At 31.8% G+C, this 14,563-nt stretch overlaps 1 protein-coding gene across 1 annotated transcript; it reads right to left on the bottom strand.

Moving 5' to 3' along the window:
* Positions 1 to 2,566: 2,566 nt before the first annotated feature.
* Positions 2,567 to 4,887, bottom strand: LOC130671296 (putative uncharacterized protein DDB_G0287113). The gene is made up of 5 exons (XM_057475098.1): positions 4,530 to 4,887; positions 4,248 to 4,445; positions 3,863 to 4,183; positions 3,499 to 3,789; positions 2,567 to 3,427 (listed from the first exon to the last, which is right to left on the bottom strand). Exons 3-5 carry the CDS (start codon positions 4,050 to 4,052, stop codon positions 2,664 to 2,666), a joined length of 1,245 nt encoding a protein of 414 aa, XP_057331081.1. The 5' UTR covers positions 4,053 to 4,183; positions 4,248 to 4,445; positions 4,530 to 4,887; the 3' UTR covers positions 2,567 to 2,663.
* Between the last annotated feature and the right edge of the window lie 9,676 nt (positions 4,888 to 14,563).

Below are 14,563 nucleotides of genomic sequence, written 5' to 3'. Positions count from 1 at the left end.
CTGAAGCCAAGAGAAAAAATTTCTCGGGAGAAAAGATCGATATGGAGAAGGGGAAAGTCACCGGTGCTAGGCAGCAGCAGCGGGAGTAGTTCCGTGCTCGCCACGAGATCGCGTCTACGATTTGTAGTGTCCCTGGTAAGACATTTATTTCAGAAGTGTTATATTCCAAATTTCAATTCGATTTTATTCGAGAACTCTTCTGTTATTTGACAGACCAACACGTACCTGATTGGGTTGTACTATGGTATATCCCATAATACATGATGACTTTAATATTTAATATTAATGTTTACTTGAGTAATTTTTGATGAATAAATTAACTGACTCAATTTCATACATTTTTCGTGAATAGATTGCTAAGAATTTTCCGCGTAAATAGTCATACAAATATTCTTGAGTATACATAATAAAAACTTTTTGAATTCATGCTAAAAAATTCAATAATTTAGCATATAAACCTTAATCAATACTAAAGAAACTATAACTTAATCAATCTCATAAATTTTTTCGTTACTATATGGAAAATTACTGTACTCACATTGATTAATCAGTATCAAATCTTGTATGATTACTTCAGAAATCGTCTCATACAATCTTATTAATTTCCAAAATCTACTCAATTGTAAACTTTACATTTTCGAAAACTTATAAGTACTTATAATCACAATATTACACCTTCTGTTTCTTATAGATTCTGATAATTTATATGATAATTTTAAGAAAAAATTTTTTTTGATGCACCATCTATGAAAGAATAATTGTATCAGAATTTTTGAGATTTTTCGCGGACAAATACTGATCGTTTTCTCATAGCCAATTTTTTTTATGAGATTTTATAAGACCTTTTCCACAGGGAAGGACAGTTTCTATGGACCTACAAAAATATTACTTTTAACACTAAAATTCATTTGCTTTAATAAAATTTTGACTTAACTGAAAATTCATACTTTCAATCACCTTACAATTTACTTTGAGTGAAAAATCTTTAATTATTTTATATAAAACAAAAATCATTATTGCATCAACAGTCTCAATGACTTGAACTAATTTCTATTTTTTTTTAAATGAAAAAAGTTATTGAGTTATATCAAATACTATAGAGTTAGTTCAAACGACTTGGTACCTTCCCTCAAGAAACTCTCAGTTGAAGCAAAATATACTGTCAGACGTAGAGGGCGGTAGACTCAATCGCTTGACGCGCTTGGCTGTATCCAAACGCACGGAGTACTTGAGCCAAACGAATCTGGTTTGACGTCAGGAATCTTTTTTTACAGTGTATCATTATTAATACGCAAATTGACGCTATCTGAAAAGTATCTGTTGTCTCATTAAAAAATGACATTAATAATTTTAATTTTTTTGCTACTTGATTGAAATCATTTCCATATCTCGGGATGCATATCAATAGTTATCAATGATGGAGTATTAATAATGGATCACAATATTTTTTGAGTTGTAAATTTTAAACATTTATTGTTTGATTTATTTTATATCAGTCTTTTATTGGTTACATTTTAAAAACTTTAGTATTTTAAGAATTGTATTTATTGATCTTAAACTAAATATATTTTATAAGTCTTAGTATATTTATAATTTTTTTTCATTTCTCTTATCATACTTAGTTTCACAACCAACTTTAATACTAATATCATATCAAAATAATTTATACATAAGTGGTTAAGATATTTTGTACTTTTCATAATACATTAAACAGTTCAACATTATATCACAATCAGAATATATAACATACTCCCACTCTTTATTTAAATAATATTAGTAAAAATACGAAAGACTGTTGACCTGTTAGCCAATCCCAATACTTCCCGTTTAGAACCCTAGCAGACCTGATGTACCGTAAATTTACGGTATTTTTACCGCAAATTTACTGTAGAATACGGTTAATTACCGTAAAATTCGGGTGGATATACCGTAATTTGCGGTAAATGAGTGAATTACAGTAGTTTTACCGTAAATTACGGTGGGTTTACCGTAAATTTTTCGTAAAAATACGGTAAATCTACCGTAAATTGTGGTGGTCCCAGTCGAATTTTTTACGGTGGATTTACCGTGGAATACGGTAAATTTACGGTATATCAGGTCCGCTAGGGTAACCTACCGTGGAGTTGCAGTAGAACTTACCGAAAATTTACGGTAAAATTTTCGGTGAAATTTACTATAATTCACGGTAAACCCACCGTAATTTGCGGTAAATTCACCGTAAATTTACCGTAAATTGTGGTGGGCCCAGTCGAATTTTTTACTTAACAGTATTAGTGTCCTGATTGCTATCACTATTTTTAATAGCATAGTTTTTATATTTCAGATCTTACATTTGCTTGACATAAATTGGTTTACAGTAACAATTTAAAAAAATGAAACTTTGTAAATATTTTCATTTATTAAATTACATTCAGCATTTTTTAAATTGAAATAAACTCCATGCTATTTTCATCATTGTATACTTCAGACTTATAAAAGCAATAAAATCATAATTAATATACTTTTAATAATAATAATAGAGTATAATTTAATTTATATTCTATAGTCTTACAGTTTTATGTGTTATTTTTATATTCTTTAATTTAATAAATAAAATAAAAAGTATTATACTAATCTTTGACAAACATAACACTTATTCAAAAATACTTAAGTCAAAAAAAATGTTACTTTCTTTTAGTTAAATTATGCACAACTTCAACGAGTCCTCTGCATACTATGCAGCTGAATTCTTTTTTTTCGGAAACAGTCTCCTTTAACCAATTTTCGTTACATTTATTACAAGATGCCAAATGTCTACACAGCTTGTAAAAGATGATTGGTTTCTTAACTAAACACATCAAACGATGTCCAGTAAGTATAGCATGTTCCAACTCGTATTCATATTCTTCCTTTTGTATTTCACAATCTTCATCTTCTTCCTCTTGTCTCTCATTATCTTCAGGGACTTCCATTTGTCTCTCGTTCTCCTCATTTTCTTCCTCTAGTCTCTCAATATCTACATAGATTTCCTGTTGTCTTTCGTTCTTTTCATGTTCTTCCTCTAATCTCTCAATATCTTCGTAGATTTCCTCTTGTCTTTCGTTCTCTTCACCTTCTTCCTCTAGTATCTCATTATCCTCATGGATTTCCACTTGTCTCTCGTTCACTTCATGTCTTTCCTCTTGTCTATCGTTGTTTGGGTCCACTTCAATCGGGTCATTTTCAGCATGAGTGATGCTTCTTGCCGCTATAAATTGTTCAACAAATTGAGCCATTTCTTCATCTGCATGATTAGTAGATTCATTTTCTGTTAATTCCACATCTGCTAGGTCAGGAGGCGTCTCGTCATCAATGTTAGGTGGCTGTGCAACGTCACCAAGCTCAGCAGGTATAGTAACTTCCAGGAGAGTGTCATTCGGAGTTCTTCGAATATCTTTAAGTAGTATTACTAAAAACAAAATAATTATTTGTATGATTCTCGACTCAATTTTTGAGTTTTACATATTTTAATTTACTTACCAACTTGTTCATTTCCAGCCAATCTTAGAAGTTTGAACTGGGGTCGAATAGTTCTACGGACAAAGTTAAAATTTTGCACCACTGGAACTAAAGAAGTGCTAATTTTTTCTAGGAAATTTTTTATATCCACACTTCCGTTTTCGAGGTTTTGCCACAATTTATCGATTGATTTGAAATTTTTCATCCCATTAAAAATGTTTTTTATTTTATTTGTATTCCAATTGGTACGTCCATTTCTTAATAAATCTTTAACATGAAAATCACATTGGTCACAACTGGACAGAACTTGTTCTAAGAGGAGGAAAATATGAAACATTAATATTCAATTTCTTTTATAATACACAATAAATATTACTACAATTACCCATAAAATTCCATATACTTGGCGAATTTCTGAAACTATTAGTCATGTGTATGATGATTAAATCCGAATTTTTCCATAAGGCAGTAGGACACTTGTAGAAGCTGCATTGCTCTGGATCAATTCCAGACAACCAGCTTGTATTAAAAAATTTGAGAAATTCTTCGAACAAATTAAACTGCTCTTCGGTCATGGATGATATTACCAAACGGAATGATTCCAATAATTGATTTGATGGTAACAAACTCGTCCCAATTATTTTCGAGAATATTGCAAGAGTTACTTCATCTCTCAATTGAAGATTAAAACGGTTAGCGGCATTATCTAATAATAAAATTATAAGTTACATGAATTATAATTACTTTCATTAACTATAAAATTTACTTACGTTACAGTACGACCCTAATGTTCCCATCATAATGATATTCGGAATTAAAGAATTTAAAGCTTTAAAATAATTATCGTCGAAGTCTCCGTATATTTCTCTTGGAACGAATGCAGTTTTTAAGCTAAGCATTGAGTCAACGATTTTTTGACAGTTTTCTTCCGATTTTTCGAACTCAATAATCCATATGATAGGGAACATCTGAAACAAAGTATTTGTGTGGATATAAGAGAGGATGGTTAGTTAAGTTTATTGATGGGTGAGGATACATAATCATTTTCCTACATAATCGGTATGATGAGTCGAAACAAAGGTTGACTGAATACCACCGATGTCTTCTGGAAGCACTTCGACAGTCGACTGGATGAATAAAATTGAGGTATTGACTTTTTCTAAGAGTTGTTTATCAGCAAAAATTATTGCTGTATATTGATTGGCGTTATTCGACAATAACTGTACTTCAATTTTATCCGTATTATGAAGATTTATATTTGTGAAATCTTCCGATCTTAAATACGAATAAAAGCTGCTGGCTGAGCTGATAACTGGTAACTCTTGTTCTTTTCCAGGCTTCCATGTTTATTCTCATCTTATCAAAAGGAAGAAGAGCAGCTGCTTCGTGATGACTACGGAAAAATTCTTATAAAGTTAGATTGAAAAATTAAAAAGATTAGAATTTTTAAATTATTATATACTTTTTACGTTCCCTCGCGGAATTGCCATAACGGTATTTCTACGGTATTTTCCGAGTATTTTTTGGGTATAAGTATTATTACGGTATACCCTAGGTATAAATGCGGTATGTTTGTGAAATTTTATTACCGTATTAATACCGTAAATATATTGTGTTGATACCAAATTTATATAGGGACTGTACCGTATTTCTACTGTGTTTATACCGTATTTACGCTCTCGCTATACCGTATTTGTACATTGATTATACTCCATTTATATGGTTTTTATGCTGTACTTAAACGTCGGTTATACCGTATTAATACGGTTGCTATACCTCATTTAAACAGTGGTTACACGGTATTCATATAATGTTCGCACCGTATTTAAACGGTATTTATGCGGTATAAATATGGTGGTTATGCCGCGTTTATACAGTGATTATGCCGTCTCACTCTTACAGGCTGAAAAATACTTTTCATATCTTTCAGTTTTATTAACAAACAATCTTCAGATTCTATAACAGATACAATATGTTTTACTACTACTTGTATTCTTAAATGGCTCATCTCTTCACTATGTTCTGCTTTCAAATTTTCAATAAAAAAGTACAGCTGTAAAAATGAACTAGTTCATTTTTACTTTCACAAAAAAATTTTTTTCAAAAAAATTTCTCTCATTAACAAATAAAAACTCTTGAAACTAGTAAAAATTTCTCAATTAAAACATAAAAATATATGTTTACTTGAGGAAAAAAAATTTTGATTCAAGATTAAAATTTCAAGATAATTATTTACTTGGTGCAAGAAAATTTTACTTTTCCGAATCGTTAAAACAAAATTTCTTGAATCAGGAATTGTTTTCTTGATTCGAGTTAACTGTTTTTTCTATGTAGTAATGATTCGCAAGAACATCAGATAATTTTGAAATACATTTAGGATCAATACTAATAACTAGGATTATTTTATGATTAAAAATTACATTCTTCAATTGAAACATGTCTAAACATTGCAGTGTTTATGTCGTATGGGTATTTTGACATAGAAGTCTTTTTTTAGCTCATAAAGTTCTTTATTTGTACATTATAAAAACCTTCACGCGTCTTTTAAATTTTAGTTTCTTTACACAGAAAATACAGTTAACTTGAACTAAGAAAAATATTCTTGATACAAGAAAATTTTTTTTAATGATTCGGAAAATAAAAATTTTTTTACATCAAATAAATAATTATTTTAAAATCTTTACTTTGAATCAAAATTTTTTTTCCTCAAATTAACATATTTTTATGCTTTAGTCGAAAAATTTTTAATTGTTTTAAAAGTTTTTATTTCTTAAAATAAGAGATATTTTATTGAAGAAAGCCGTGCCAGGTTATTGTAGCAATATTGCATTTTTTTGTTTGAAAAAAAATAAAATTTCTTGGAATAATTACTACATGTTTAACAAAAGAATTTTCGTATGCTCCAACCAAAAAAAAAAAAGTTATTCAAACCGAGAGAAAAATTTCTTGGGAGAAAAGATATATATGGAAGAGAGGGAAGTCACTGGTGCTAGGCAGCAGCAGCGAGAATAGTTTGGTGCGCGCCACTAGGTAGCGCCTACGATTTGTAGTGTCCCTGGTAAGAAACTTATTTCAGAAGTCTTATATTCCGAAATTGTGACCATTTTGGCGCGGGTACTCCTCCGTTATTTGATAGAGTGATAAGTACCTTTTTTGATGGTAATATAGTACAACCTATATTACATAATGACAAAAATATTTATTATCAATGTTTCCATAAATAATTTATCTCTGAATTTGAACTTGAGCTTTAACAAAAATATTTTAATCAAAAGTCTATAGAATCTCTACTATATGATTAAAAATATACGAGTGACATAATACATTGTAAAGCAATATAAATAATTATATAGAGCCATTTATCATTAATAATTATATATAGTTTTTTTTACCATGTACTGGATAAATTCCGTATAAACACCTCATTAAATCAGTAGAATTGTTGTGTGAACTCGGTAGAAATGCCGTACAAATTCAGTAGAAATGCCGTATTATTACGCTAACAATGTCATATTATTACGGTAGAAATTTCGTATTAATATCATATACATGAAGTATTAATCTTATAGAAATGCCGTATTAATACAGTAGAAGTACCGTATTATTACGGTAGAAATAACGTATTAATACGGTAGAAATGCCGTATAAGCTTCGTATAAACGCAGTATAAGCTCTGTAGGAATACCGTAATTAAATTTCACAAACATACCGTATAAATACGGTAAAACTACTTGTTATCGACTACGTGTATGCTCTTTTAATACAGTGTTCAAACCGTGTCATGAAAACCGCGAGGGTTAGAAAAAAGGAGTAACTATCAATTTCCATAAATCACAATTAAAATTTGTAAAACTTACATAAGCGATACATCGTCATAAATTAATTTTAGATATCGAAATTGATGTCGACAAGCTTTGAATAAGTCGTGACGGAACTATATTTTGTTCTATTTTTATCTTACTATTTACTTTTGATGTATCGTAAAAATGATAATTTTAAAGGTATAGTCCACTACTACAATAATCAATAGGACAAGTTACGATGTTAGCATCGTAAATTTAAATGGAATTTTTTTTCCGTTCACGCGGCAAGTGTCAATTTTGACGAATCCTTTTTTACGAATTATACTTAAACGATAAAATTGGTTTTCAAAATAGGGAACCAAACAAATATGTTTTTCGATTGTGTAGATCGTAAAAATATTTGTTTAATTTTTTCGAATGTTCTTACGACATTCAAATTTTTCCAATCTATAGATGCGAAATAATTTCTTTAATTGGTGTATGAATATTTTTTAGGGCAGATTAACCATAAATCGATTATTGCAATGAAAAAATGAACTCACTCGTTAGCAACATTACAATTGATACATCAGAATAGGTTAATAAATATTTAAACTCACTTGCCAAAAATGAAAAAAGCAACCCTTATGATTCGCTTGAGAGTAAGTTGTTCTTATTACCCTTCAAATTTTCAAGTCTATTCCTTCGTGTAGGTCTGTTGGACTCATACACGTAACTCACTAGGAGTATTATTAAAAAAAATTCTTTTTTTTTCTTAAAATAATAATATGAGAGTTCTGTAGACTCTTAACCACCAAAATTTTCCAAATTTAAATATTATATTTTTTCCACCTATTGAGCTTATATAGTCACGAATTTGTTGGTTGACATAACCGCGCCATTATTGCTCTTATTTTTGAAATCCCGGGATTTTTCCGAATTCCTTATAACCAACCTTTTGATTTACTGGGATGACTGAAGTCATCACCAACGAAATCTACCAAATTAAAATTTTTTTCCTTATATTTTTTTTCATATTTGTCCCCTGGATAGTTATCCCATACATTTTCATAATCATAATTCCATTTTTTTTTTTTGACTTGAAAAGGGTAGTTTCCTAATTTTTCTCAACTGACAACCTGAAATCTGCCTACAGGATTACCAAGCCTAATTCCGCGATCGGTATTCCAATCAGCCTGAATCGGGTTAGAATTAACCTTGATATCCTGCATACCAGTCTAAACGTCAGCCACAATATTTCCGTATATTAATTTTTTATTTCCGACATAGTTTCGAAGCCATCTTTAACCAATTCCAATAAAATATCATTACCATATTTATTCCAATTATTATTATTTAATTTACCCTTAGATTTATTTTTAATTTTTTTTAACCTTCATTTTCTTTATTAAGAATTTTTTTCATATTACCTAATTCTGGACCCGTACATTTATTTAAATTAACTTTACTTATAAAATCTATATTTTCCATATCAATTAAATTATCTGTTTTATTCGCACTTTTATTGTCCATTATTTTCCGTTATTAATTAATTTATTGACTGTACTTTTATTTATTTCATTCTCTGAATTCCCACGAGTTCGGCTCATCTACGGTTTTATCTTTACCAAATACGCAAATCCCCTCCTCTAATGTCTGAGTAGCCTCATGTATTGCAGCCAACAGATCTTCGTAATTATCAACTTGTCTAGCAAAGACCAGGTTTCTGGCCTTAGCAGTTAAATGATTCCGGATGCAAGAGACCTGTTCGTTCTCGGACGGAGGTATTTTCATTGTTTGATATTTTGCCTGCATTCGAAACGCGAACTCAGACATCTTTTCTCCCGTGTTCGGTCTCATCTGTCCCAACTCCACCAAAATCTGATGGTCAGTCTTAGTAGACCCAAACGTTCTGACAAACTCTACTCTAAATTGTTTATACGAGTTCCAACGCGTGAAATTTACGTCAAACCATTTCGCGGCTCTATCCTGTAGCAAATAACCCATAACGCGTAATAATTCATCGTCAGACCACCCTTCACGTGTAGCATGTGCTTCAGCCGTAGAGATAAACTCGTTAGCTGTTGAATCCTGAGAGGGAAAACGTAATGGCCACATTTTTAGGTGATGCATGATGTCTTTCCATCTACGATCATTCTATCGTGCCAAAGAATTTAAATTTCCCTGTAAATTCATACGTGAATCCACTTGATTTGTAATAGACGGTATCGTATTGTTTACCGACGACGGATTATTATCCAGTGCAGAATGCACTGTCTCCCCCCCACCAAGACTGAGATCCGAAGGGTCGACAGTTCTGACGACCGATACCTCTTGACTCCGATCTGATAATTGATTACCGGACTGCGAATGTCCGTTGCAAGTTGTATCGCGTAAAAGTAACTGGTTCACCGCGTCCGTCAGCCGATTTATCGCGTCCACGTGCATGTTACTTATTTCACCCTGTGAACGAAGTTGTGACGTTAAATTATCAATCCTAGCGTCAATGCAAGCCAGCACTGGAGCAAGGCCAGGAGTAGAAGCGTTGCTAGCTCCTGCATTAAACCAGGGTTGATTATGTGTATTATTTTCAAGTGAAGGATCTTGAATATTTAATCGAGGAACTTTGGGCAACGGTAAATTTGATGAAGAGTCAATGGGTGTCTTGTAAATAGTATCGTTTCCCGTCTGTTCTGTGGGAGTCCGAAATCCCGATGTATTTCCCGGGGGTGTATGAATTAATTTATTACCGCCCGTAGGATCCGGTGACTCTAAATTTACCAAATCGTCTTCTTGATTTTTCGAACGCGTTAAGACCCCTTTACCCAATTTTGACTTTGACATTTTGAATACCAAATATAATTGCAAATGAAACCGATATACAATTTAATTATGGACAATACAAGTGCAGAATATTATTTTAATTAAAGAAATAATTTTATTTTATTTTCTTTACCTTACGTTAATCTTTTAATCCGTTTTTCAAATTTTATGTCTCTAATACTTTATTTATTATTTTTTTTTTAATTCTATTTATTGATTTTAATCCTCTGTGTCTCAAATTTTAAAATATTTCGTCTCTTAGTAAGTTTTTTATTTTACCTTCTGATATTATTTTTTCCAATGTCTACTGTTGCTACCCAAGCAATCAGTACCGTACTAACACACGGAAAAAAATTTTTTGTGACCACAAGATAAGATAACTTACGGTAACAAAATTCTGCCTTAATATACGGATAACGAAGCATTCGTTGGAATTACAATGTTTTTGTAATGCTAGCAAATTCTTCGTTGGACCAAGCAATGGTTTGTAACTATAACAAAACTGTCGTGTTCCAATAAAAAAACTGATTTGTTAAAGTAACAGAATGAATTTGTAGCATTAACAAAAATTTTTGTAGTTATAAGCTAAGATTACTTACGGTAGCAAATGCCAGCTTTAAAATACGACGATATTATTATAATAAACATCATGTGTTCTCATAACAAATCGACTTTTTAATTACGACACAAATTCATTTGTTACCGTAAGCTAATCATGTTTGTCATTATAACAAAATCTTTCGTTATCCCGTCTTTTGTTATCAGAACGAAATTCGTTTTTTCCGTGCAAAGCTAAAAATATTGACTCGACTGCCTTTCAGTATGTCCGACGCTATTTTTCCCGCGTTATTTTTATTTTCCTATCCTAACTTTCCTCACTCACTCACCAGCAAATTTTCATGTAATAAAAGATTAAAAAAAAAAAAATTTCGTATTAATTTTAATTTACTGAGTTTACTTTTAATTATATATGACTCTACTTTTAAATTTACAAATTTAACTCTGCATGATAAGGAAATTATTACGTTGGGCGCCAAATATAACCGGGTACCCCTCGACTTCCGTGGTCTTGATGACGAGGCTTACGAGGTCACAATTTGGACACCTTTTGAACTCAAAAGTTCTAAGGGCGCCACTGAGAGTAAAATTGCACGATCTCTCAGTATCGTGTGCAAGGCAAACAAAGCAGAGAATAAGAGAAATCTCGAGGATGAGTCCGAAAATCTCTTTATCAAGGCTGGACCACACAGCTGCAGAGTTAGGTTCTAATATTAATTTAATCGATCACTTAATGAGTGGTCGCCAGACTCAACATCATTAATCGATCAAGAATAACTATTTCAATAAATTAAATAAAATAAATCCAAGTTTATTTATGACAATTTTGTGGCAAACAGATATGTTCTCTAATTTAATATTCAATATTTATAACAATAATAAATCTTTAAATTTCTCGACAATATTAACGTGTTTTAAAACTTAATTAATTTTCAGTTCAATATAAATTCCTCAAATTATAATGACAATTATCACTTATTCTAAATAATTTGCGGGCGAAGTAAAATCTATTCTAAATCACACATACACACTCTGTCCACAATTATAATTTTTCAATGCCGCAAGTTCTGGGTTGACTTTCCGAACCTGAATTTTATTTTAATTATTTTTATTCTAATAAATTTTATTTAAATAAAGTTTCCAATGATACGGTCGGTGAGACTCAGCACCAAGGTCACAATATTTAACAAGACGCTACCAACTAAATTTCAGCACCTTCTAGAGAACGGTCTGTGGGACTCAGTATCTCTAAAAGAATACCGGCTAAATTAAATTATTACTGAATTCCAAATTTATTAATTATTAATTAATTAACCAGTGGTCGTTAGACTCAACTGAATTAATTACTTAATACGACGCTACCTAACAAAGACAAACCCAGACACTTAAACAATATGGCGACCGAATGCTCTCGAACCCACGCCGTAAAATTCACTGTTTCTTTTTTAATTTGTATTTTACCCTGAATAACTTAATTATAAAATTTTCCCGATAATCGAAACTTTCTAATAAAATTTATAATATACACTTTAATTTCCCCTTTTTTTACAATATAACCGGACCGTTATTTATTACCAAAAATTTTCTGTTGAAACGTGGGTGACTCGCCTCCGTCATTACATGTCCACTGAACGTTCTGCTGTTGTGTTTGACTCGTCGTCGTACTCCTTAGCTTGTGACGCAGATCTAGCCTTCCTGAGTATATGATATCTCAGCAACCAGGAGAATGTTGAATTTATATACGCGGTCTTAAGACTCAGCGTATTAATTATTTGAAAAACTGGCTTCCACTGCAGCCACAGCTTCAAAAACGTTATTTTAAAGATGATTCGTTCGGGGTCAAATTAAGACGCACCGATACGACGATGTCCAATAAGTTAATATAAAATTGGGGTCTTTCGACTCACCATAGCAGCAACGTGATGTTAAGACTCACTCTTATAAGAACTTGTGTATGTATGGCTGATCTTAAAGGTGACTGATCGCCAGCAGCACCAGGCAGTGAGTGTCGCAACTTGCGACTTTCAGTCGCTACGAAGCAGCGAAGTCCCCACTCTCGGATGATGTCAGTACCGTATACTTCTTTATAAAATTAATTGTCAACCTATAACAGGCGGGACTCGGGACCCCTCATGGTACCCGTTGGTCACACAGCCGAAAGATTTTAACCAATCAATAACAGTCCCAGTATTAATTTATTTGACGGCGTGGGAGCAACGGTAATGCGTGGGCCAAGAGCGCAGTCGAATAAAAATTCAAACAAAATAATAAATTAAATAAAAAATCCCTGTTATAACAGAATGCAGCTAGAGGCTAGAGGACAAGAGCCTAATCGTAGATAAAACGAACCCCCCACTAAGCGTTGAACTGAAGTGATACACAACGAAGCAGTAAATGTTTATGTGCCATGATGCCAAAACAACCTGAGAGTAACCGAAGTCGTCGCCAGAGCACGGGTAATAGTGAGGATACGCACAGACGTAATAGTTTAGAGAAAGACACTACGTCTTTGCCATTTTCTCTCTCTAGCAATTCCCGAAGGTATCCAAAGTCCAAATTTTTTCAAGTTCCGCAGCAAGAAATTTTTTTAAGTCCTCATACTGAAAATTATAGAGGAAAAATTTCAAAAAATCGGCCAAAAATCTTATATGCCATTAGATTCAGAATTTCGCAAGATGAATTTCTGTCGCATAAAAAAAAATTTTTTTTTTTTTTAATTGTTGATATTTGCGGGAAAATGTTCCCTTCATTTTTTATTATTTATTTTTAAATCTAAAGGCCCTAGGGGTATAAGCATGGTGAATTTGCTCCCGAAAGGTATCGGCTTGATACTGCGGGGATTATTAGGTACTAATAAGATATTAAGATCCTGAGAGTTTCAGCTTTTGAAACCAATCGGTCTTCGAGAAAAAGCCAAATATGTAAAAATCAGATAAAATGAATATTCTCAGAGACTATTTTATCGATTGACTTATACTCGGGATATGTTTTGGGGGTCGATAGTAGCTCCTCGGAAAAAAATTGGGAGCTCGATCGGTCGGCAACAACCTCGAAAAAAATGACTTTTTAGTTTTAATTTCGACTTTTCACGATGTTACGGTTCTGGTAAAATTATGAAATAATTTTTTTTGGATTCCTCGTCCAATTTCCTATAGACTTAAGTGCTTTTAAAATTTTTAAAAAAGGTACGCCATATAGAAAAAAAAATAAAAACCACTTTTTAAGCAAATATTTACTTTATTTACATGTTTAAAGTGTGAATCATTATTTTTCTAGTTTGTATATGTTCTTGAATGTTATTTGCAAAAATAATCTCTGCATCAGCAGTTAAATTTTGTCATATCATATAATATCAACTAAAATATTATAAACATTATACACATATAAAACAGGAAATAGATTTTAGCTTGTAAATTATAAATACATAACAACAAATGAAAGATATACTTGAGGAAAAAAATGTATAATCATATTTTATCAGTCTTCATCACTATCCTCTTCAATCACAGGTGAAATACTGTCTCTATCAAATAATTTGCTAAGTATTTCAGCAGGCCTTAAAATCTTTGTTAAATATCTCCCGTGTGATAAATAGTAAACAACAGCAGCAACATGAGAGCAACATCCAATTGTTCTCAGACCATTTGCACACTCGCAACTATGCCTCAATATGCTTTTTGGACCAATAGCATTTTTTGTATACTCAATAAAACATCTATAAACCTTTCTATTAATGTGTCTGGATTGAACTTGAATTTTGAGTATATTTGACTGTTCTTTCACATATTGAATAGTGAGATTACCTGTTTCATCAAGCATTTCTGCTAAATAAGAAACAGCCTGTTCCAATTGATAGGAACCAGTGAAAAAAATACGCAGATCATTTTCTGTCATTTCTGGAAAGTCTTCAAGAGTTTCAGATG

Source organism: Microplitis mediator, chromosome 7 (genome assembly GCF_029852145.1).
Source record: "Microplitis mediator isolate UGA2020A chromosome 7, iyMicMedi2.1, whole genome shotgun sequence".
Lineage (NCBI taxonomy): Eukaryota > Metazoa > Arthropoda > Insecta > Hymenoptera > Braconidae > Microplitis > Microplitis mediator.
The sequence above is the reverse complement of the archived record's forward strand: the minus strand, read 5'-3'. Positions and strand labels throughout refer to the sequence as shown.